Below are 25,993 nucleotides of genomic sequence, written 5' to 3' on the forward strand. Positions count from 1 at the left end.
GCATACATTTTCTGATGTCTTCTCAAATGGAAATTGGATCCTTAGGAGCACTGTTTGGGTGAATGAGATTGAGTGTCATTTTAAATTTTAGAAGTACAGAACCAGGGAGTATCTGGTTCCTGCCTCACCTTAAACCTCCAAGGCCTACTTCTCCAGAAAATCTGTTTTCTCCAAGAGCACCTTGATCTAAATATTATGTGATGACTGAATATTATGAAACTTGTGCAGACAAGCTAGGTGAACCACTAACAAAGCACCTAAATGAATGGGCAGTTGGGAAAGAAATTTTAATACTCAAAAAAGCAAAAGAAAAATACAGAAGTAAGCTCATTGTTGACTGCATATTATAAAATATTAACATCTATTCTTACCAAATAAAGTCATTTTAACCACATAGAATAATACCAAGCAGGTTTCATAAAAGGTAGAGTACTAAATATGAACATGAGACAAACAATCAGTGTTATCAAGAATATTAAGAACAGAGGACTCCGGGAACACGACTTCCAGAAATCAAACGGACATTCAGGTGAGGGAAAGCCCTTGTTTAGAAGTCTGGTGTGTAAACAGCAGGCAAAAGAAAAGGCACACGGATAAAATGTTTCGCCATGCCACGTGGCTTGCTGGCATGACGCAAGCACACCACACAGCGTGCATGACATGGAGCAGCTGAGTGGCATGCATGCACAGTTGCTGTGGAATTCTGAGGGGGCCCAGCACCCTCCTTGAAGCTTTGGGTGGGCCCACAACTCCCTCTCCCCCAGATGGTGCCCCTGACCCACAGCATTATTGTTCTTACCAAGCTGTGGTTGTTCCAATTTTCATTTAGATTTGATGTTAATTCTGCAGTGGTTGACACCATTTGTGACAGAACCAAAGTCATGGGCAGATTCCTGGAAGCTGATGTACAGCTATCTGTCTCTCTCCTTTCATGTGTTCCATGCAACTTGGTTTCTGAAAAGCATCATGACTACTGCTGGACAGGATGAAGGCCAGGATGACATGATGGAAAAACATAGACACCAGCAGGAGCAGGAACGGATTTAGGTTTGATGAGGCCCTAAGCTACTGAAGGTAATGGGGCCCTATATATGTCCAGCTGTCCTTTGTCAACAATGAATTGTCGCTGTTTTTTGTTGAATATATGCTATATGGTAATTTATGGACCTAATAGGTATCTAAAGCCATTTGCATATCACAAAATATGTATTTTATCAAAGTAATTGTTGAACTGAAATACAATTAAGAAGTATATTAATAGTGAAATAATTATTAATCTCTAACTTAAAATGATTTTTTATTCATGGGGTGGGGGGGGGAGAGTGGGGCCCTAAGCTATAGCTTGTTTCGCTTATACGTAAATCCAGCACTGAGCAGGAGTCAAATGGGCCAATTAGGAGAATCTACAACCAGGGTGTCATTGACTATTTGCATATTCTTCCAGTTGTAGATCTGAAGATCTGTTTTTGGGGGACAGGGAGCGGGCGGGTGTGGGGGGATTCCCTGGTCCTGATTGGGGTAACTGTGCCCCTGAAGGACCAGGTGCGCAGCCTGGGAGTCATTTTGTACTCTCAGCTGTCCATGGAGGTGCAGGTTAACTCTGTGTCCAGGGCAGCTGTCTACCAGCTCCACCTGGTATGCAGGCTAAGACCCTACCTGCCCGTGGACTGTCTTGCCAGAGTGGTGCATGCTCTAGTTATCTCCCACTTGGACTACTGCAACGTGCTCTATGTGGGGCTACCTTTGAAGGTGACCCGGAAACTGCAATTAATCCAGAATGTGGCAGCTAGACTGGTGACTGGGAGTGGCCGCCGGGACCACATAACACCGGTTCTGAGAGATGTACATTAGCTCCCAGTTTCCGAGCACAATTCAAAGTGTTGGTGCTAACATTTAAAGCCTTAAATGGCCTCGGTCCTGTATACCTGAAGGAGCGTCTCCACCCCCATCGTTCAGCCCGGACACTGAGATCCAGCGCCGAGGGCCTTCTGACAGTTCCCTCATTGCGAGAAGTGAGGCTACAGGGAACCAGACAGAGGGCCTTCTCGGTAGTGGCGCCCGCCCTGTGGAACGCCCTCCCATCAGACGTCACAGCGATAAACAACTACCTGACATTCAGAAGACATCTTAAGGCAGCCCTGTTCAGGGAAGTTTTTAATATGTAACTCTGTACTGTTTTTAACACTTGATTGGGAGCCACCCAGAGTGGCTGGGGAAACGCAGCCAGATGGGTGGGGTATAAATAAATAATAATTATTATTATCATTATTATGAAGGGTTAGGCAGGGAGCCGTCACATGAGGACCTTTCTCTCCACACAAAGATTCCTAGTTTCTCACTTGGAATAAAATTGAGAAGAGGTGAGCAAAAACAGAAAGCCTTGGCATTATTTGCAAACAGAGGTGGTTCTTCTGATTTTGCATGGAGCGTCCTTGCATGCATCAGGATAGGGTCTTGGCCATTGAAATGGTTCAGTCAGGACTACTTAAAGCTGCCCTCTCCTCCAGCTGTACACAGCCTCCACCACGATCAGCACCAAGACAAGCAAGACTAAGGCAGACACTCCCAGGCGGATGTTGTCCTCGACAGATGCGTCCCCTGTAAAAGCAGGAGAAGGAAGACACTCTCACTTATTCATTGCAAATAAAAAACCGAGGCTCCTGCAAACTGCTCACTTTTCACTCTTGCATTATTTTGTTTTCCTCTATATGCCCACAAACTGGTGCAGGAAGTCACAGTTGTTTTTTCGTGATTGACTGTGAAAAGTTTAAGTGCGGCTTAAATTTGCGACCTTACCAAAATTGGCTTTTACGATATCGCTGCTGAAACAGACATATGGTAAAATGGAACAGGTGTAAGTGCCTGAAGAATTTTAAGGTGGCGGCTTATATGCAGGCATTGTCTTTTCTCTCCCCCCCCCCACTTAAATTTTAAAGGTGCTGCTTATATTCAGGTGCGGCTTATATTCAGGCCAATACAGTAAATCCAGTAGGACCTATGTGGTCTTGCCACTTAGCAGAGAATTGCAGGTGTAGTTTGGGATAACTATTATTGCAAAATTTGAGTTAACCTGGTGCACAGCCTTGCTTTCCTAACTAGTCGTGTCCCAAGGAAACACAGCCCTGTGCACAGCCTGATCGCAGTAGGACATGCTTGGCTCTGTTTTCCCTAATCTGTTAACTGCTTCCATGGCTCCTCTTGTTTGGGGGACATAGCTTAGGGGTAGAGCATCTGCTTTGCATGCAGAAGCTCACAGGTTAAATCCCTGGCGTCTGCAGGTAAAATGGGGAGAGAACCTCTCCCGAAATCTTGGACAGCTATGGCCAGTGAGTGTAGACGCTACTGAGATAGATGGACCAATGGTCTCAACCTGCCAAAGGCACTTTCCTGTGCTCCTACCCAGTAACTTAACATGGAGCAGGAGGAAGGCAGAATGGTGTCCCCAGGGCCCTTCTTGGGAATCATGAACACAGTACAGCCCCCCCCCCCCAACAATAATATTTATTATTTTCCATACATAAACATAACAGAAAAAAGCCAACAACAATAAAGGAGAAAGAATGAAACGGAAAAAAGAAAAAGAAAAAAGATCATAAAACCTAAAATACATCAAATCACCACATAAACTAAAACATAATTCATTGATCAAAATCCATCTTCCAAAACATATTACTTGACTTCCTCAAATCTCTTCCATCTTTCTTAGTAATTATATATAGCAGTTTCCAATATCATTTCACAAAATCATATCACAGTCATAATCATATTTCCTAACTTTCCTTATCGTACATTTTCTTATTTATTTATTTATTTATTTAATCACAAGTTAATCCTAGGCCTAATTGATTCTTTCAAGTGATTACATATCTTTAATATTACAATATTTATTCAAATAGTCTTTAAATTTCTTCCAGTCTTCTTGGTATTGTTAGGATATTTCCGTTCCACCTTAAAAGGGAGCAGGATGTTTGTGTCACAGGCTGCGTATTTCTTGTTCACAGGATGTTTATGGTTTGCTGTTCCTTTCGATTTCTCAGTCGGTCGGAGACACTGACTCAGAACGGTCATGTTTTTCTTTGTTCTGATCAATGCTAAATAAAGTCTGTAAAATGCTCTCCTGCTGTGCATCTTCTGCTGTGTGCTTTATCTGCTGACAAAGAGTGTGCACGAGCCCTGGAATGTGGCAGGAAACTCGTGTCGCTAATTGCTGGAGCTGCGTGACTACAGGGATCGATGGATCGTCCGGCAGCTGGCTTGGGGCCATGATGGACTATATCTCCCTGGCAGTATCCCAACAACAGGTTATGGGCCCAGATTCACAGCACTTACAGGGGAGTAAGACTGCGACAGACTGCGTTTGGAAGGTATGTGGGAAAAGCAAAAGTCAGGCTTTTCTGTTTACTGTGGAAAGAGCCTTTGAACTCCAGCAGATTGATGGATCTGGGAGCTGCGCCAAAGGCTTCGTGATTAATGAGCTGCTAAGATAAGAAGTCTTTGAAGGCAAAAAGACTCACGGCTCAAAGGGAAAGCTGGAAATGGAGTTTTTCCAAGCTACTGAGTGCCCAAAGTTAAATGGGCAAAACTATAAGACCTGGGCAAAGGGGGTGTAAAAGTTTGCTGCGTCAGTTTGGAGTGTGGCATACTGTGTTTGAGGCCCCTCCGGTTCCTCTGACAGAGAAATGGAAACGCCAGAATTTGAGGGCCATTGACGTAATAGTCCTGTTCGTCTCTCTTGAGGAAATTAAGACGCTTGCTGGCAACACCACTGCACGTAATATGTGGAATGCTTTGAAGATAGCTCACCAGCCAGTCATCCCAGCCCAGAGTTTGACTGCATCGGAGGTCTTGGCTGTTTCCCAGAATGCAAGTGAATGCAGGGATGCTGAGGGCACCGGTTGCAAGCTGCAGGGGGAGCTGACCAACACGTCATCCCAGGCAGCATTCCAGCCTCCAGGTGGAGCCAAGGAGTCGGCAGCTGAGAGCTCTGTTTCTCGTGGGAACCAAGGTCATCGCCTTTGCAGAGGCTGGAAAGGCAAAGGTAAACAGAGGCAGACGCCTGCAGATGGCCAGAAGCAGAGGGAGTGTGAAGAGCCCACGCCAGTGGAAAACAAGGTTTTGTTTGCTGGCACAGCTTCACCAAAGGCTAAAGGCACATCTGCTGACCAGGAGCAGGGGGGCAAGCTGCAAAAGCCCATGCCAGTGGAAAACAAGGATTTGTTTGCTGGCACAGCCTCACCAAAGGCTAAAGGCAAGTCTGATGGCCAGGAGCAGCAGGGCAAGCTGCAAAAGCCCACGCTGGTGGAAAACAAGGGTTTGCTTGCTGTAAAGACTGCTCCGAAAGCTAAAGGCAGGTTTGTTATCGATTCAGGTGCGACCCGCCACGTCACGAAGGATCGCCACCTGTTTATCTCCTTCACACCACAAGAAGGTGAGATCCACCTGGCTGACGGAAGGACGTTGCAAATCGCAGGAGAAGGGACTGTGAAACTGGCAAGTCTGCACATTACCATCAAAGGTGTACTTTATGTTCCGGGAGCTGCAAGCAACTTGCTCAGTGTCCCACAGCTTACTGGGCGTGGTTTTCAGATTTCCTTCAAGAGGAGCGTCTGTGTCATCAGAAAATGCAAAGAGGACTATTTGCATGCAAAGTTTATGGATGGTTTGTTCCATATAACTTATGACGACACTAGTGCTGTTGTGTCTAATGCTGATTCTTGTTGTGTTGCACAAACTAACAAAGTTCTTCATGCAGGTTGCATTCACGATGCACATCGAAGGTTTTGTCACCTCTCTTGGAAGGCACTGGCCAAGATGCCGGAGGTGGTTGAGGGTTTGAACATCAAACCCTGTAAATTTCACATGAAATGTGTATCTTGTGCAGAGAACAAGGTGAAGGTTGCTCCAAAAGGCAAGGAGTCTAGCAGGCAGGCTTCCAAACCCTACCAGCTAGTGCATGCGGACCTGGTTGGTCCACTTGCGCCCTCTTTGGGGGGAGCAAGGTACTTCATGGTTCTAATTGATTCTTTTCCCAGGTACATTCATGTGTTTATGCTCGAGCAGAAATCGCAAGCGTTTCCGAAGTTTAAGGCATTCTGTGTTTGGTTGGAGAATGTGCACGGTAAACGTATTGGCTGTCTCTTTACTGATCGGGGTGGGGAGTTCACTTCTCAGCAGTTTGAAGCTTTCCTGACTGAGAAGGGAATCCAGCATGACATGTCAACGCCCAGATCGCCATGGATGAATGGGCTTGCGGAGCGAGCAAATCAGACATTGCTGCAAGGAATGAAAACCTTGTTGCATGATGCCAATCTCCCTGATAAGTTTTTGGGGGAAGCTCTGTGCAATTTTGTTTACACTTTTAATCACAGATTGTCATCACCTATTGGTTGTACCCCCTATGAGAAGATGTTTGGTAAGAAACCCAACATCAAGCACATGAGAATCTTTGGTTCTGACATGTGGGTACACACCCCACAAAGCAACAAGCTTGGGAAGCGTGGGGCACATGGTTTGTTCATGGGGTACGAAAAAGGTGCATACAGGGTATGGATGACTGACTCTAAGTCCATTAAGTTCACAAGGAGTGTTGAGTACAATCCTAAGAGGGGGGGGGGGAAATGTGGGAATTTTCCAGAGTTACCCAGAGGAGGATGAAGGTGATGTCAAGCAAGCAGCTAAAGCTAAGGAAGCTGCTGAGGATGATGAGGATGAGGATGAGGATGATGATCAGAGTTCGGATTCCAGTTCAGTGGGCGGCGCTGCTGCTGGTGTCAGTGACAGTGATGACACAGCAGACTACAAGAGCGCAAAGGCCTCAGTCAGACCATCTGATGCGTCTGACAATGAACTGGAAGAACCACTGTTCACCATTGGTCACTTTTCTCCAAAGAAAGAGGAGATGAGTCAAGAAGACTTGCATCTAGTACGCAGATCTGAGAGAGCCACGAAGGGCAGACCTCCAAAGAGATATGCTGATGAGTTTGCTAAGACAGCAACTGCTGTTCTTAGTAGCTCAGAGAAGGTGTGGGAACCTTCAAGCTTCAAAGAGGTTCAGGAGTTAACCTCTAAAGATGCTGAGCCTTGGCTTAATGCCATGAAGGCTGAAGTTGATTCCTTGAACAGGAACCAAACTTGGGAACTGGTACCGGTAGTCCCAGGGATGAGACTGGTTGGCAGCAAATGGGTCTTCAAGGCCAAGACAGACCAGAATGGCAAGGTAGTCAGACACAAAGCCAGATTGGTTGCCAGAGGTTTTTCACAGGTACCAGGACAGGATTACCACAAGACCTACTCACCCACAGTCAAATATGAGAGCATTCGGCTGATGCTCAAGATCGCTGTGGAGGAGAAACTGCATGTTACCCACCATGACATTAATACAGCTTTTTTGTACGGGGTTTTGGGGGAGGAGCTGTACATGCTTCCACCTGATGGGATGCAGATACAGAAGTGAATGGTCTGTAAACTGCGGAAATCCTTATATGGTCTCAAGCAGAGTGCCAGGTGTTGGAACACGAAACTCACTGAGACATTGCTTTCTCTAGGTTTTCACCAGGGCAAAGCTGATCCATGTGTGTTTGTCAAGGAGGAGGGGCAAAACAAACTGTATTGTTTATGTTTTGTTGATGATCTTCTGATGTTTTGGAAGAATCAGGCTTTCTACCAAAGCACCCTAGCTCAGCTGAAGGAGCACTTTAACATGAAGGATCTTGGTGAAGTACCCAACTATCTTTCTCTGCAGGTGGAGAGGGACCAAGCAGGTAATTTTCTGGTACACCAAACACAGAAAATTGCTGATGTATTAACCAGGTTGAATTTGGTTGATGCAAACCCAGCAGACACACCGATGGTGACAGGTTACCAGGTAGACAGTACTGCTGAAGCGTTTTCTGACACAACGCTGTACAGATGCATTCTAGGCAAGCTGAATTTCATTGCTAGATGCTCAAGACCTGACACAACACTGTACAGATGCATTCTAGGCAAGCTGAATTTCATTGCTAGATGCTCAAGACCTGACATAGCTGTAAGCTGCAACCTGCTTAGCAGACATGCCAACAATCCTACGGTTCAGGATTGGAAAGCTCTGAAGTGCATAGCCCGCTATTTGAAAGGGACTATGCACTACAGGCTGAGGTTCACCAGTCAGAAGACTGGAGGTCTTGAAATCTTTGCTGATGCAAGTTTTGGAAGTTTTGGATGGTACAAGCACTTCTGGAGTATGCTACATGTACAACCACTGCCTGTTTGACTGGTTGTGCAAGAAGCAGACGACAGTGAGCCTAAGTTCCTGTGAAGCAGAACTCAATGCTCTGTCATTTTCACTCATGGATTGTGAATGGTTGATGCAACTGTTTAAGGACATCAGAGTGTCTGTGAAATGTCCTGTACAAGTGTATCAAGACAATAGATCGTGTTTGGCTTTGCTGAACTCAGAGAGTTGCAAGCAAAGAACCAAGTACTTGCAGATTAAGCTACATCGTGCAAGGGAGTGTATTCAGAAAGGGCTTATTCAGGTGTCCTACATGCCAGGGAATGAAATTCCTGCTGATCTGTTGTCTAAGGTTGTTAACAGAGAACAACTTAAGGTTTATGTACAGAAGTTGCAATTGGTTGAACCACAGGTACTACAGGTTACACGGAAAGGGGGAGGATGTTAGGATATTTCCGTTCCACCTTAAAAGGGAGCAGGATGTTTGTGTCACAGCCTGCGTATTTCTTGTTCACAGGATGTTTATGGTTTGCTGTTCCTTTCGATTTCTCAGTCGGTCGGAGACACTGACTCAGAACGGTCATGTTTTTCTTTGTTCTGATCAATGCTAAATAAAGTCTGTAAAATGCTCTCCTGCTGTGCATCTTCTGCTGTGTGCTTTATCTGCTGACAAAGAGTGTGCACGAGCCCTGGAATGTGGCAGGAAACTCGTGTCGCTAATTGCTGGAGCTGCGTGACTACAGGGATCGATGGATTGTCCGGGAGCTGGCTTGGGGCCATGATGGACTATATCTCCCTGGCAGTATCCCAACAGGTATTCCTCTTCTTTCTGGTCGTGGATTCTCCCGGTGAGATCTGGCTGATCACACAGTAGGTTTTTTGTTGTGGTTCTGGACAGTTTAGAGTTAACACTCCCAAAGGCGTTCTTATTCACTGGGTGCCTGCCCATATTATCTGGGCATTTTTCTTTTTGTTCAGCAGAGTTACTGAGAGTCTCTGAGAGTTGGTTTTGTTTTTGTGAGAGACAGAACGCTGCAAGCATGCAGCTCGATTCTGTCGGTTTATTTCCTGTTTGTTTATGCTTCCGAATAAACACCTTTGGTAGAATAGAAGCACTGGTGTCAAGTTGAGTTATTGAAGACACCACTTTGACACAGACCAAGCCATTTATGCTGCGTACGAACTCTGCAACGACAACAGCAGCGCGCAGAAGAAGCATGTGGGTGGCCATAAACGTCGGACCAGCTCGTAAATCAGGCTAACTGCAGTGCTGGGTGCCAGACTCTGTGGGTCAAAGGATTTACGACCTACAAACCTTCACAGTTTTCCTGCTGAGGAATGGATTGGGCCAATGGTATTCGTACGTATTTATGTATTTAATGAATTTCCATGCCACCTTTCACCCAAGGATCAGAGGGTGGTTTATAGTATAAACACACAAAAATATGCAGCAGAATAAGAAACAAAACAATAACCCCCAGTGTGTCCCCAGACTTTAAAGATGCTTTTTTAAGATGCCAGTAATAAAATAAGAATATGATCTTCAGGGATCTCAGAGGTCTAAGCCCTCTACTGGGTTCATCAAGTACAACTTGTCTTGCAAACTTACCTGAGCACTCCACACTGGCATCCTGGCTGTGGTTGCAGCTATGCTCTCCCCAGGGACTTTGGGGACACTCACTCAGGAAAGCTTCTTCTCCTGTACAGTTGAGTCCCTCCAGCCAGATGGGGCCAGATCCTTGTCCAAATAAGCCTCCACCAAATGCTCTGGAGGCATTTCCACAGCCCAGTTCCCTGCACACAACGTGAGCATCATGCAAATCCCAACCAGCGTCACACACAGTCCCCCAATGGCGGTTGTGCAGCACCTCAATCCTCCCAGAGCAGCGACTTGGGCCATTCACTAGGCGGAGCTCTGATGGGACAAACAAAGACAAAACAAAAAGAAAAAAACACTAAATGTGAAAGCTCTGATGAGACAAAAGGAGTTGAACATAGTAACAAATATGTGGTATTGAATCTTGCGTGTTAGAGAAGGGTTAAGAATTGGGAGTCCTGGGCTTGCTATTGTCACCAACCAACGCTCTTCCTATGCAGTGAGGGCTCAAACCTAAGGCATCCTGGAAGCCCCACTCTGCACTTCGGAAGCCTCAGGTTCTGATTCTGCAAGTTTCATTCATTCATTTATACTTTATTTAATGTAATTTGAAAGCCTTTGATCAGAAAAAGAATATACGTTGAAATTATCAATAAAAGTTACCATTAAACAGAGATTAAATAAAATATGTAATGTTAACATGGATATTAAAAACACACGTCAGCATTACATCTTTAAATAGGCTTGTTTAGACATATTTTTTATAACAAAATAATTTTTTATTTGATTTTGCAAATGTAAATTTATAACAAAACCAAATACATATCCATATAAAGAGGTTTCTCTGAGTCTCAAGACTTCCTCCCATCTCCTCCATGGATCCTATTATAAACATTTTCTACTGCACATCATTTCATAATCTGTATTTTATATCATCCATATTATCCATAGCATTTGTTACGGCACAAGTGAGATTAAAATGTTTTCATCCGCTTACAGTGGTCTTCTAAATAAATTATAAATTTCCCCCGTTCTTTTTTAAATGCTTTGTCCTCTTGGTTTCCAGTCGGTTTTGTCATTTCGGCATAGTCCATCTGTTTAACTTGCCATTCCTCTCTTCTTTCCACCAACAGAAAATGTTTAATGAAGTGTCAGTTCCTGGGTTCAACCCAACTGCTCTGCTATGTTTGCTTATCAATAGATGGGGAGTTGAAAGTGGGAAGAGAGAGAGAAATGTTGAATTTCGCGGCACCAGATACCAGGGCTCTCCCTTTCTGGACTCTGCTCAAAGGATTCTGGACACTGTAGTTTGGTGAGGGTTGGTGATAAATGTAACTCTGTCAAGGGTAAACTACAGTGCCCAGAATTCCTTGCAGGCAAGAATGTGCACTGGATTCACTTTAAAGGTATAGGAGCATGCAACTCCAGACATGATGCCATGGCTATGAAGGACATCAAACGTCATTTGGATTTAGAACTCCTCTAGGGAATGTTACTCACACCTAGTGCTTATCTAGAAAGCTAGAACGGCATTGGGACACTTCTTTTGTTTCTAGAGAAAGCAAAAATGACACAGAATGAAAATTATATTGTGAACTGCCCTTCTTCCTCCTCCTCCCAGCTCAACTATCAGCATCAGAACTCTTCAGCAACCTTCTATTGGCAAAATAGACTTACTAGTTGAACTTGCAGCCAGTTTCCAAGGCCACAGTATAGCTATTACCTGAGCACACAACACTGGCAACTTCTCCATGGCTGCAATCATGTGTTCTCCACTGTAAGTCACAGTCCTTGAAGGCAACTTCTGTCCCCTGACAACTGACACCAGACAACCAGGTGGGACCATTTCCTGTTCCAAAGTGAGCTCCTCCTGCAGCCAGCAAGGCTTCACCGCATCCAAGCTCTCTACATACAACTTGGGCACTGGTCAGATTCCATCTGTCATCACACATAGGCAGCCACTGCCAGTTGTGGAGCACCTCAACTCTTCCAGAGCAGCTGCTTGTACCGTTCACTAATCTGATCTCTGTTGAGATGAGAAATAGCTTCGACTGAAATGGAGTCTACTGATAGATAAAATTAACAAGATACAAGTTCAGCTTCTCTCCTCCACAGTACGGATAACAAAGATGGAGAAGAGGCCAGAATGTTGCATAAAATCCTCACAAATTATGGTTTGAACCTATTTAATGTGGTGCATATGAAGCAAAGGAAAGACTGTGCAAAAGAGGAGGGGAAGAAAACGCAGACAGAGGGTCTTTCCTGCTTCCATTGATATGATTATCAGCAGCAGAGCTGAAGGAAATGTGTTGATGACAAAATGGGCATGCTGATTCAACTTGTATACAAGTTTTTAACCCAACTGTATAAAAGGTATAGGGACCCCTGACCATTAGGTCCAGTCGTGGCCGACTCTGGGGTTGTGGTGCTCATCTCGCTTTATTGGCCGAGGGAGCCGGCATACAGCTTCCAGGTCATGTGGCCAGCATGACTAAGCCGCTTCTGGTGAACCAGAGCAGCGCATGGAAATGCCGTTTACCTTCCCACCAGAGCGGTACCTATTTATCTACTTGCACTTTGACGTGCTTTTGAACTGCTAGGTTGGCAGGAGCAGGGACCGAGCAACGGGAGCTCACCCTGTCACGGGGATTCGAACCGCCGACCTTCTGATTGGCAAGTCCTACGCTCTGTGATTCAACCCGCAGCGCCACCCACATCCCTCTAACCCAACTGTATAGCTCCTATTAATTAATTTATATATTAAATTTGCATACCACCCTTCATCTGTAGATCTCAGAGCAGTTCACAACATAACAATACAAGATTTCTTCTTGTTTGATCTTGTGGTGTTTAGTGTCACTGGCTTTGGCCGCAATAAAACTTGAACTTGAATACAAGATAAAAACACGATAAGGATATTTCTTAATTGTAGTTTTTACCTGAGCATACAACCCCAGCATCTTCTTCATGCACACAGTTATGTTCTCCCCAAGGCTGTAGGTGGCAGTGGCGGAGGGTAGCTTCTGTCCCCTTGCATCTGACCTCATCCAGCAAGATGGGGCCATTGCCTCTCCCAAAGTGAGCTGCTTCTTTGATCGACAAGGCTTCCCCACATCCAAGTTGCCTGCACACGACTTGGGCGCTGCTCAGATTCCAACCATCATCACACACAGTCCCCCACTGCCTGGCGTTGAACACCTCAACTCTTCCAGAGCAAGGGCTTGTACCATTCACCAATCTGATATCTGTAGGGTTTAAAATGGTTAGAGTCTATTTTGTGCCTCCACCTCCCAATTCCTCATTTTTGTAGCTTCCATGGGAAATGTTAAGGGTTCTAGGTTAGAGCATGGGTAGGGAATATCAGGCTCAGGGACCAAATGCAGCCCTCCAAACCTCTCCAGTCCTGCTTTGACCCTCTTGGAGTTTCTCTTTTCCTGAACTGGCAAGTGGTGGTGGGATAGTGCTCATCTGAGCCCCTTTCTCGGACCCTCCAAAACACTTCTCTTTCCATTCTGCCAACCTAGCAGAACCTCTCTCTTGCCTTTGCAGCATGGCTTACTGGTTGGAGGCTGCAGCTGCTCTCTTGCAAAGCAGAGAGCCTGCCCACCAAGAAGCAGCTGCAAACACAGCATGGAATTTGAGCAAGACTCTGTGGGTATCAAGGTATGGAAAATATGAGAAGGTGAGATGCCATAGAACAGGGAGAAGAAAAGCTGTGATGAAGCAAGGGGGGCTAAATGGAGAGGGGAAATGGGATGGTGGGAGGAGAGGGAAAATAGAAGACGGAAAGTGGGTGTTGGGAGTGAGTGGGAGCGCAGTGGTGGGTGCACAGCGGAGGAGGAGGCGCCTGACAAGCACAGGGTGCTATCTATGGAGTCCAGATCTGCCATCACCTTTGGTCAGCTGAAGATCATTACTTTAAAATTTGAAGGGGTCCTATATTTCAGAATGCAGGATTGAATATATTTCTCTTCTCCTTACTTCTTTTACACACACACACACAGACACACAGACACAGACACACACACACACACACACACACAAAACTTTAACTTGTTCTTCCCATTGCAGCAAGTGGTGGAAGCATCCCCAAAAGACCCCAGAGCCATTTCCCCCAAGAATACATCAGTGGAAAGATGCTCTATCTGGAAGTCATATCCCTTGGAAGGGCGTGCCCTCTCTACTTGCAGAGCAACATGCTGAAAAAAACACCATCTCTGAGAGAACATGACTTTCAGATACACCTGCTTTCCACAGAAGTACAGTGGTACCTCGTGTTAAGAACTTAATTCTTTCTGGAGGTCTGTTCTTAACCTGAAACTGTTCTTAATCTGAAGCACCACTTTAGCTAATGGGGCCTCCCGCTGCTGCCGCACGATTTCTGTTCTCATCCTGAAGCAAAGTTCTTAACCCAAAGTACTATTTCTGAGTTAGCGGAGTCTGTAACCTGAAGAGTATGTAACCTGAAGAGTATGTAACCCAAGGTACCACTGTATTATGAGGGAATATGGTCCTGGACCAGTGTGCCAATGCAACTAACCACAATGGCAAAGCATTTTCAAGAAAACAATGAGGAAAAATAAGCTTTTAATATCCTGAATTTCAAAATTGAAGTCTTCCTCAAACTGTTTAAATAGATTTCTGTTGGCCTAATTGGCAGATCAAACCTGCCTACTTTCATGGCAAAAGAATGGGGCTATGGAGATATGACATGCATTCTGCTGCACACAATCATCACCACTGGAAATGTGCCACTATTCCTTTTTGCTGATGCAAAATCCGGTCAAATTAAGATAATGTTACTGAATATAAATGAGAATGTATAGTGGATGAGCACAAAAGAAGCTGATTCCCGAGATGCTGCTGAAATAATGATGTTTCTGGAATGTTAGACTTGCAAGTTATTCAAACCTTGGCTATTGGATGAAATTAGTCAAGGGTCAGTTCAGTCACCACTTTTGAAACCAAAAAAAAAGAATAGGCAAGTATGTAGGGAAAGAGGAGAACAGGAGCCCAGAGGAAGAAGAATTGCTCTTACAGAGTTCACTTGCTGTGTTGGCAAATACTAGTAAAGAAAGATTTGGCAGTTACAGCCAGTTTAAAGTTGTGCCTGGTTCTACAACATAAAATCTAGAAAGTGGTGTACAAAAAAAGGACTAATATCCCTCCCTTCCAATGAAAAACAAGCGGTCCTGATGTTTATAGATGCTGAAAAAGCATTTGATAATGTTTCATGGGAATTTATGAAAAAAGTTATTGAAGAGATGAACTTTGGGTGAGATTTAGGAAAGGGATTTAATCTATATATTCTGATCAAAAAGCCAAATTAATTGTGAACCAGGTGGTAACAGAGCAATGTAAAATACAGAAAGGAACAAATCAGGGATGTCCCCTATCACCGCTTTTATTTATTTTGGTTTTGGAAGTCCTGGCGAGAAATATCAGGGCAGATAATAACACTAAAGGAATTATGGTAGGGAAAAAGGAATCTAAGCTTAAAGAATATGCAGCTGACCTTGTAATTATGGTGGAAGATCCTAAAAACTCTCTTTTGAGGGTATTAGAGAAAATACAGGAATTTGGGCAAGTGGCAGGATTTAAGCTGAATAAAAATAAAACAAAATTATTAGTAAAGAAATTAGCAAGAGAAGATAAAATAAAATTACAACAAAATGCAGAAATAGAGATCCACTAAAAAAATCACATATTTGGGGGTCTGGTTAACAACCAAAAATATAAATATTTTTAAAGACAATTATGAAAAAATTTGGAACAAAATAGAAAGGAACCTATAAATATGGGGAAGAAGGAATTTATCGTTATTAGGGAGGATAGCAGTAATTAAGATGAACGTATTGCCAGTTTCTCTCAGCCTAGAATTACCTGAGCACACAACACTGGCATCTTCTCCATGACTGCAATTATGTGTTTCCCAGTGTAGGTCACAGTCTTTAAATCTGTATTCCATCCCCCAACACTTGGCTCCAGCCAAGCGGGTGGCACCACATCCTCTTCCAAAGGGAGCTCCTCTTGGGACAAACAAGGCTTCCCCACAGCCATGTTCCCTGCACACAGCCTGGGCGCTGTTTAGATCCCAGCCATCATCACACACCGTCAGCCATTGCTGGTTGTGGAGCACCTCCACTCTCCCAGAGCAGCGGTTTGTACCATTCACTAATCTGATCCCTGTAGAGATTGAAAAAGGCTTTTTAACTTTTCAGTTCTGGTTTTGGTTTTTCTCAACAATACAATCAATGAATAAAAACAATAAAAAGAAGAAGAACAATCAGCAATGCATCATAGCAATTTGTAGTGCCATAGTGTACTGTGGTGGGAAATACAGTCAGAACAAAACTGAAATAGAGAAAAGGGGATTGATTGGTGGAGGAGGGAGGGAGCAAAAGAGTTTGAATAGGCTCCAGCAGAACCCATTCAGAATAAATGTATTCATTTGCTATCTTGCTAGGTTAGGCTCCAGCGGCTCTTCATAGCTGCAGTCCTGCTACTGATCGGCACAGGAGTTTTGACCTGGAGGTACTGACCTGCTGCAGCAGGATTAATTAAATACATCAAGGGGTACCTACAGGATGGTCTTGCTGGTTATCTATGGCCTTGCCTGTTTATTTAAGACAGGTAAAGATCCTACCTAACGAAGATATGGCCACTAGGCCCATCCCCTCCTGGCAAATAGAAGGGGAAGAAATGGAGGCAGTGAGAGATTTTACTTTCTTGGGCTCCATGATCACTGCAGATGGTGACAGCAGCCATGAAATTAAAAGACGCCTGCTTCTTGGAAGAAAAGCAATGACAAACCTAGACAGCATCTTAAAAAGCAGGGACATCACCTTGCCAACAAAGGTCCATATAATTAGAGCTATGCTTTTCCCAGTAGTGATGTATGGAAGTGAGAGCTGGACCATAAAGAAGGCTGATCACCAAAGAATTGATGCTTTTGAATTATGGTGCTGGAGGAGACTCTTGAGAGTCCCATGGACTGCAAGAAGATCAAACCTCTCCATTCTTAAGGAAATCAGCCCTGAGTGCTCACTGGAAGGACAGATCCTGAAGCTGAGGCTCCAATACTTTGGCCACCTCATGAGAAGAGAAGACTCCCTGGAAAAGATCCTGATGCTGGGAAAGATGGAAGGCACAAGGAGAAGGGGACGACAGAGGACGAGATGGTTGGACAGTGTTCTCGAAGCTACGAACATGAGTTTGACCAAACTGCGGGAGGCAGTGGAAGACAGAAGTGCCTGGCGTGCTCTGGTCCATGGGGTCATGAAGAGTCGGACTCGACTAAACGACTAAACAACAACAAAAGATCCTACCTAGGATGAACTGCATTTCCATGACCATTCATTCATTCATTCATTTCATAAAATTTATAGTGTACAAAACTTCAAAGTGGTTTACAAAGAGATAAACTATAAAATCAGGAAAAATTGCAACACATCAAAAACCTACCAAACCTAAGAGACTCAAACAGATTAAAATTCACACCGGCATTTCTAAGCACCTAGGTAGGTTTGTCTGAACAAAAGTGTTTTTATAACAGGCACTGGAAAGCGTACAGTGAAGGCACCAATTGGATTTCAATAGGCAGGGAGACACTGCCACACTAAACAATTGAATACTTACAGATGCAGAATGGGTATTATGTGGCACCTGTAGTAGTGCCAATTCCACTAACTGAAGTGGTCAGGAGGGCACATGTTAGGCAATATCACCTCATCCTTTACATGCCCACCCAATCACTGCGCTCTCTGGGAGAAGGTCTCCTGCAGACAGCATCTGATCAGGAGGTCCATAAGAACAAAGGCTTCAGCCTTGTGGAACCCACCCTTTGGAACTTCCTCCTGTGAGGTATCAGACAGTCGTCATCTCTATTGCCTATTTGGTGCCTATTAAAGTCTTTCTTTTTTCAACATTAAATCCTCTATTGCATCTGAAAAAATTTTATATACTGAATTGCTTTATTAATCAAATATATTATAATTGTTTTGTACATAAATATTTTCATTGATTTGATTGCTGATTCAATATATATTTGAGACATTTCATGGGAAGCGAGTTTTAAATTGAATAAAAAAACAAACGAGGAAATTAATATTACCTGAGCATTCAACATGTGCATAGGCAGACCAGCACATCATTCCAGGGACATATCTTCCTTGGCAGTAGTTGAGAGAAGCTTCTGTTCCCTCACAGGTGAACTTATTTTCTGACAAAAAACGTGGTCTATATCTACCACTTACTGCTCTCGCTGACAGGAAGGGTCCACAGCCAAGTTGCCGGCACATGACTTGGACACTGTTCCAGTCCAAATCATCTTCACATGCGGCGATCCAATCCCAGTTGTAGAGCAGCTCAAATCTCCCAGAGCAAATATTTGGACCACCCACCAATCTGATCTCTGTTGAGTGTGAAAAAAATACAGATTTATATCTCCACCTCTCACATTCCTCATCCTTCCTTTTTATTGCCCCTAGTTATCAGAGCTCATCGAAACAGAATCTATTGAATTGTTTTGTTGGAAGTCATGCCTGAAACTGGGCACTTCTTCAACAATGATAGATATTTGTCTGCTGATTCTCACTAGGGGGGCATCGTTTTCATTTTAAAAATATCCTTGTACTAAGCTGAATATTCATTTTGACACCCACCCCAATTTCCAGAATTTTGATATAAACTGTGTGGCAATAACAATATTATATAATTAAAGCTTTTGTTTTTTGAATTGCCTGGAAGAAGATAAAAGATTCTCCAATTGCTGATTTTAGAAAGAAGCAAGATCTTGTGTTGGACGTGTTCCTAGAATGTTGAGATGTGATGCACTTTTTAATCTGGAAATCCGCCATGATGTAATAAAACCAAGCTGCAGGGTTATAAATAGTCATAGGGGGAGGCGGGCTCTTAGTATGTCATTATATCTGTATTTCAAGTCTGATTTGGTAAATCTCCCCTGCAAAGGCTAATGTTTGATGAAACCAGTCTGGGAAAATTAATGAGCAAACGCCGAGATTTGATTTCATCGGAACTGGGAGAAGATGGTGTCTACCAGCAGCGAAATGACTTTTGGACTGATTCGGCACAAACACCAGCGTGTGAGGAGATACTGCAACAATAGAGGAGAATCATACATATAAAATCCACACAGAAACACATCATTGCTTATTTCAACTCGCTTGTGGAAACAACTCAGAGGCCATGAAAGAAGGAAGGTTAACAACAGGAAGATTTAAAGGAACTATTGGAAAGACTATCCAAGGCAGCAGAGATATGAGACGATCAGAGCCCACTCCGAACTTGAAGCATGGGAAGTCCCAACAAAAAATATATATAATTTAGGCAGAATATTTGGACTATTTGATATGTATTTGTATAATTTAGAACATTCAATGTGATTTTATTGGATTGTTAAAATGGAAAACTTAATAAAAATGATTCCCCCCCCCCGAATTTTGGAGGGAAGGGCAGTAGTTTCCTCCTTGCTATGGCTATCAACATCATTTGGATATATTCCAAATTTCAGCACAGCAGAGGAATTTCTACCCCCTCCTTGTTTCTTCACTAGTTTTTACTATTGTAGAAGTAATATAGTGGCGAGACTCCCAGGGCACCCCAGAGTCCCTGGAAGGGCACTGCTTCCCCTTGTACACCCTCCCCCAGAAGAGTTGTGGGCAGAAATAGCCACTGAATATGTAAAATGTCCATAGTAATTAGAATTTCTGGATATTAAAATACCTAGTTATTTCAAATTCAGACATTGCATTAAACTGGTATGGTGCCCTTTCAGCTCCCCACCCCCTACCCCAACCAAAAGCGAACAGAAAGGACAAAAATGATGCAGGAGGCAGAACAAAGCCTAGAAGAAACACTGCAGGAATGTTGTGAATTGTGTTCTAGATGAGGCCCAGAAAAGAGTATGCAACAAGAAGAGGAAGGCTCACCCTCTGCCCCTTCAGAGGATGATCAGAGCTCAAGAGAAGCCAACTTTTGGCATAACAGTCATGATTCAAATTTCAGCTAGTGTCTAAGCATTTATGTTACCTGAGCACACAACGGCAGCACCTTCTCCATGGCTGCAGCCTTTCGTTTGCCAGTTGTTTGGGGTGCACTCCTTGAACGTAGCTTCTGTTCCCTGACAATGGACACCAGTCAACCAGGCAGGACCATGTCCTCTTCCAAAATGAGCTCCTCTTGGGACTGACAAGGGAGGGCTACAGCCAATTTCTCGACAGACAACGTTGGCACTGTTCAGATCCCATCCCTCACCACACATGGTCAACCACTGCTGGTTGTGGAGCACCTCGACTCTTCCAGAGCAGGGACTTGTTCCATTCACCAATCTGATGGTTTGGAGGTCTGTAAAGATTAAAGGAAATTTTGTTTCTCCACCTTCCAGTTCCTCATTCTTCCTGGCTTCCATTTAGGCTGAAGCATAACAAGTGGGCAGGTGGCCATGCTGGAATTTTCAGCTAGTATTTTTGTCTGCTGCTCACATTTCCCACTATGCACAAACATGAAATTTTAACCAGGGGTAAAAATTTCCAAACTCCTTATAAAGATTTATTACATATACATTACCTAGCCCCTATTAATTTCTATATTAAATAATTAAATATTTTCTAAATATTAAAGCTGTGTGCTGGTCCCGGGGGGAAGGTTACTGTTACCGTAGTCCAAGATCAGTCCTAAGTCACTAGCCTGGAGATAGTCCACAAAGTGCGAGGTGAGGTCCGAAACAGGGAGGCGGGCGGGGACAGGAACACTCGAAGATCAGAAGCAGGAAGCCGGACGGGGAACAGGAACACTGGAGGAACAGGACTGGATGCTGGCCGAAACAGCTCTTCAATGACGACGTTGCTCCCGCAACCTGGGACTGGGCTGACTGCCCTTTATCTTCTCTAAGGCCAGGGGCGGCCCCGGCCCCCAGGAGCCCCGCCTCTCCTGGCCTTAAGGCGAGCACTCCTCCTGGGAGAAACCAGTTCCCTTCGCCTCTCTGCCCTAAGCCTCTGCAGTTCAGGAGAGGCTGAAGGGTTACTGGGCCCCGGGGAAGGCTCACCTGTAGACACTGAGTCCTCAAGCACCTCTGGGGCCAGAATGGTTTCACCTGGTGCCTGCTCCTGAGGATCTGGCACAGGTGCAGGCTCCTCAGAATCTAGGCCTTGCCCCAGTTCAGCCGGCCCTGGAGGCGGGGACTCCTGTGCTGGCTGGGATTCCTCCGGTTCACTCTCAGAATCGGAATCCCAGGCCATCACAAGCTGATTCTAATCAATTCCTATAACGGTTATTCACAATTCCTGTTTTACATGCTGAACTACTGGATTGATTTTTATAAATTGCTTGATTTTTATTCAGACTGTCCATTTTAGATTAGGCACATAGAAATGACCAAAGAGAAAGTTCCACCCTCCCTTTCCTTTCCCCTTTTATCCCCCCTAGTGGGACAAAGAACAACTCCAGCCCAGATGAGAAGAGGTGCCACCCAAGAACCAAAGCCCAAAATGGAAATTTCAGAAATGTATTCTGAATTAAGGAAAGATATAAAAGATAATGCAAAGAATCTGGAGGAGAAATTGGAAAGGATGGAAAACAAGGTAGAACAGAATACAAAATCAGTGGTGGACCTAACTGGACAAATCAAAGAATTATCAACAAAAACTTTAGAACTAGGAAAACCCATGCAACATTTAAAAGTAAAGACACAAGGCCTGGAAGAAACAACTAAGAAAACAAACAGGGTAAAAGAGCTGAAAGACCTCATGAAAGGTCTAAGTAAGATGCGGTAGGATTAAGTATGATGCAGGAAGCTGTACGGGATTCAACTGCAGTGCTGGAAATGCAGCAGAAAGAATCAAATTTGAGAATTTGAGGGATCCCAGAAAGTGTGGAGGAGGATATATAGAAGAGCCAAAATAATAAAAGAAATAGCAGGCTGGTAAGAAACTGAAGAAGAGGAAGTCAACTTTTCATTGGATAAAGCCTTCATGATCAAATCAAGTTACGCAAAAGCTAAAAAAAAAAACTACCAGGGGACTGTCTGGTGATATTCAATTCAAGAGAGATGAAAGATAGGATACTACAGATGAACTATGAAAAAAGATTGTGTATTGACAATGCAAACATCATATTCTGATCAGATTGCTAAAGAAGAGAAGTAACTATAAGTTCCTGACAGATGTGTTGAGAGAAAATTATATACCGTGCAGGTGGGAATTTCCGGAAGGGATCTCATTTTCATACAAAGGGGGAAAGCATAGATGTAAAGACAAGTCAGTTTTGGAGGGAATATAAAAAACAACTTGGAGTCAAAACAACTGAGGGAGAAACAGGCTTGGAAGATAGAGGAGATAAACAGGAAGAAGAGAAACAAAAAGACTCATCATATATATATATATATATATATATAGAGAGAGAGAGAGAGAGAGAGAGAGAGATTGGATTCAAAATGTTTGACATGGAATGTTAATGGACTGAATAATAAATTAAAAAGAAATAAAATAGAACACGTTTTAATAAAACAAAATTTGGATATAATTTGTCTTCAGGAAACACATGTTGCAAAAAAACGCAGAAGGGTCTTAATAAACAAAAGATTAGGAAAATAATTTATAACATCACACACACACACACACACACACACACACACACACACACACAAAGGGGAGTGGTAATTTATGTAAATGACAAATATGACCCGCAGCAAAATTTTAAAGATGAAGAGGGAAGAATTGTAGCAATATACACACCAAATGAAAGAAAATCGGAATACTACTACAAAATATTAGAGGAAAAACTGCTTGATTATATGGATCAGAAAATAATTCTGATGTGGGATACTAATGGGGTAGTCTCCCTGGATATGGATAGGACAATAAGGAAATCGGACTCAGAGGAAGGGAGACTACCCGTTACCTTTTTCAATTTAGTAGAAAACCTTAACTTAATGGATATATATAGATTTAAGCATAAGGAAGAATTGATGGATAAATGCTCCAGCTGTAGGCTCCTGTTTAGGAGGAACTAATGCCAGTTTTAGAGCTAGCATTTTCTACCTGAGTGCCTGCCAAACATTCCTGCCATTCTCTCCCTCAATAATTTTCTGCCACCAGAAGAGTGAATCTATCCAGCTTTCATCTAGAAATACTTGCTTTGGGTCTTTGGCTCTACACAGGATACACTAAACAAAACCTCTCCTACAACATTACCTGAACACCCCACACTTGCATCCTGGCTGTGATCACATCTGTGCTCTGCCAATGACTTTCTTGGGCATATGGACAGGGACGCTTCTTCTCCCGTACAGTTGACTCCCTCCAGCCAGATGGGACCCGATCCTTGGCCAAACAAGGCTCCACCAAATGCTTTGGAGGCATTTCCACAGCTCAGTTCTCTGCACACAACATGGGCGTCCTGTAAATCCCAGCCAGCATCACACACAGTCCCCCACTGCTGGTTGTGAAACACCTCAATTCGCCCAGAGCAGCGACTTGAGCCATTCACTAGGCGGACCTCTGATGGGGAAAAAGAGGGTTGTTGTTGTTGTTGTTGTTGTTGTTTGAAAGGCACAGCTGTCATATAACCTTGTTTATAATTTGGGATCTAATGAATGAAATAGAGGGGTTGAGAATTAAGCCACCTACCCTGCCCCCCCAACATTATCCTCCTATATAAACACCATCACCCTTTCCATGAATTATTTAATAGAATCGTACCTTGGGTTTAAAACACAGAACGCCCTCCCATCAGATGTCAAGGAAATATAAGATTGAGTCAAGTTTTTCCCCCCCTCACATACTTCTGGAAAAGCAACAAGACCTGGTCCCCGACCTCAAACCTGAAATATGTGGCCTGGAATATAAAACCCCACAAGCAGGAACTCCAGAAGCAGTGCCTCCTGTTCTTCTTATATGTCAATTCAGTTACACACAAACCGTTTGGTTTAACCTTCTCTGCTGAGGGTTTTCTATAGTCACTCAAGCTCCAAGCTGCAGTTCTTGGGGACAGGAGGATGACTCCACTCCTCAGCTGCAGCCCAACCCAAAAACTGCCCTTAGTGGCACATTTAGCCCTGGTGGGGGGAGGGACCTGCTATTACACCAAATGAGAGGCTTTTATTCAAGGCCTATTGTAGTTGGTGGGAGCCATTTTCAACACAGGAATCACAGTGCAGTTGTTGTTTTTTCGTCGTTTAGTCGTGTCTGACTCTTCGTGACCCCATGGACCAGAGCATGCCAGCACTCCTGTCTTCCACTGCCTCCCGCAGTTTGGTCAAACTCATGTTGGTAGCTCTGAGAACACTGTCCAACCATCTCGTCCTCTGTCGTCCCCTTCTCCTCGTGCCCTCAATCTCTCCCCTAATCTTTCAAACACAGCATTTAGTCTTGAGGAAAAACTATTCATTCCAATAGCAGGTTTCCCTCCAAGCAAAAACCTATGATATGGCCTCTATAAAGAAACTCTCCTTTGCAGTGCATATGGCCTGTGTGTCAGTTGTTCCCCACCACTGCATTAAAAAAACCTTTAAATTTCAAAGATCTACCCTTTGAAATTATAAGAGCTACAAGATTAGATTTTGTGTCAGACATAAGCACGAAAGGAGAGAGGGATGTGGGGGAAAGGAAAGATGCATTGTGGACTGTATCTCTTCTCCCTTCTCATGACTACCAATACCAATATGCTGCCAACAAAAGAGACAGACTGATTTAACTTATACCCAATTTATATGTCCACAGTATGGCACCCTTTAATGCATCCACACCCATTACCTGAGCACACAACACCAACATCTTCCCAAGAGTCTTCAAAAATTACTTCATGGCACATGTCAATATTTTGACAGTATCTGAGAGCAGCTTCTGTCCCATAACAGTCTTTATCTTTCCACAAGAAGGGGCCATGTCCTCTTCCGAAGTAAGGTCCTTTCTTGGTTGACAAAGCAGGTCCACAGCCAACTTCCCTGCACACTACTTGGGCATCATGCAGATTCCAGGAAACAGAACGCACTGTCCTCCACTGCTGGTTGAGGAGCACCTCAACCCTTCCAGAACAAAAGCTTGAGCCATTCACCAATCTGGTCTCTGGTGGTTCTAGAATTTTTGAAAGGCACATCTGTTGTTTCTGTGTGATAATCACCCTCATATAACCAACAGGCTTAAATCTAATTAATGCACAAAAGGATTCATAAAGTCAGGGTGCTTAGCCAGGAATTTTGCCTCCAGAAGGTGCCATTGATGCTCTCAGCCCACCAGCCATTTTATTGTCTGGGCTTCTCTCCTGCCCTTTCTCTCTTTCCCAGGCACCCTCCCCTGCAGCCCTGAGGGAACCCTTCACCCCCAAAGTCAAAACATCAGGCTCACCCCACCCCAGGAGGGAATCACAGGTAAAACTGTCTCTGGGATTGTGTGAAAGAGTTAACACTTGCTGGTTTTTACAGCTCTACTATTGTGTATTGTGTGCACTCATTTAATGCAACATGTGAACATCTGTAATATGGTTCAGTGACAGAAGATGTTTCCTTCAGGTGGGACACCAGGCAAAAGAAAGGAGGCAAAGGAAGATATCTAACATGTCTAAGGGTGATTCACTCTCATGAAGCCTCCATGTTGTCCAGGGGATTTCAATAAAGTGTGAAGCAACCTCGTGAAGGAGGGTCCCATGAACAAAAAGGCATCACATAAATTAAAGACCCAGAACACGCCCAAGGTTATGGGGTTCTTCACAGATTACCCTTAACACTTGTGCACAAACACTCTATATAATAAAGGAGGTAATGGTGAGATGGGCAATGGACTTTGGGTATAATATAGAGTTTGACAAATGGCAGGCATTATGGAATAAAGGTATGAGATTCTCAGCATGTACAACACTCAGGGAAAATATGTATAAAATGATGTACAGGTGGTACATAACGCCCGTAAAACTGGATAAAATATATAAAACCGGTGATAAATCATGTTGGAAGTGCAAGATAAAGGAGGGTGATTTTTATCATATGTGGTGGTTGTGTGAACCTATCAGGAAATTCTGGGAATCTATTTACAATGAACTAAAAAAAATATTCAAATATACCTTTATAAAAAAAACCCCGAAGCCTTTTTGCTGGGGATAACTGGAGAGGAAATCAAAAAGGAAGATCAAACACTTTTTCAGTACGCGACAGTGGCTGCCAGAACTCTAAT

The 25,993-nt window shown here is 43.8% G+C and overlaps 1 protein-coding gene across 1 annotated transcript in view; it reads right to left on the minus strand.

Annotated features, from left to right (window-relative positions):
- Positions 1-2,277: 2,277 nt before the first annotated feature.
- Positions 2,278-25,993, minus strand: part of LOC308572705 (scavenger receptor cysteine-rich domain-containing protein DMBT1-like) — a gene marked incomplete at its 5' end in the record, with an annotated part of 37,096 nt that continues 13,380 nt past the window's right edge. The window contains 7 exons of the mRNA XM_081169027.1: positions 2,278-2,598; positions 9,822-10,127; positions 11,533-11,835; positions 12,749-13,054; positions 15,693-15,995; positions 17,923-18,222; positions 19,860-20,174. Coding sequence (XP_081025153.1) covers positions 2,486-2,598; positions 9,822-10,127; positions 11,533-11,835; positions 12,749-13,054; positions 15,693-15,995; positions 17,923-18,222; positions 19,860-20,174 — 1,946 coding nt within the window. The 3' untranslated portion in view covers positions 2,278-2,485. The remainder of the gene's footprint in view (positions 2,599-9,821; positions 10,128-11,532; positions 11,836-12,748; positions 13,055-15,692; positions 15,996-17,922; positions 18,223-19,859; positions 20,175-25,993) is intronic.

The sequence above is a fragment of the Podarcis bocagei genome, assembly GCF_964188305.1.
Source record: "Podarcis bocagei genome assembly, chromosome: 13".
Classification (NCBI taxonomy): Eukaryota; Metazoa; Chordata; class Lepidosauria; order Squamata; family Lacertidae; genus Podarcis; species Podarcis bocagei.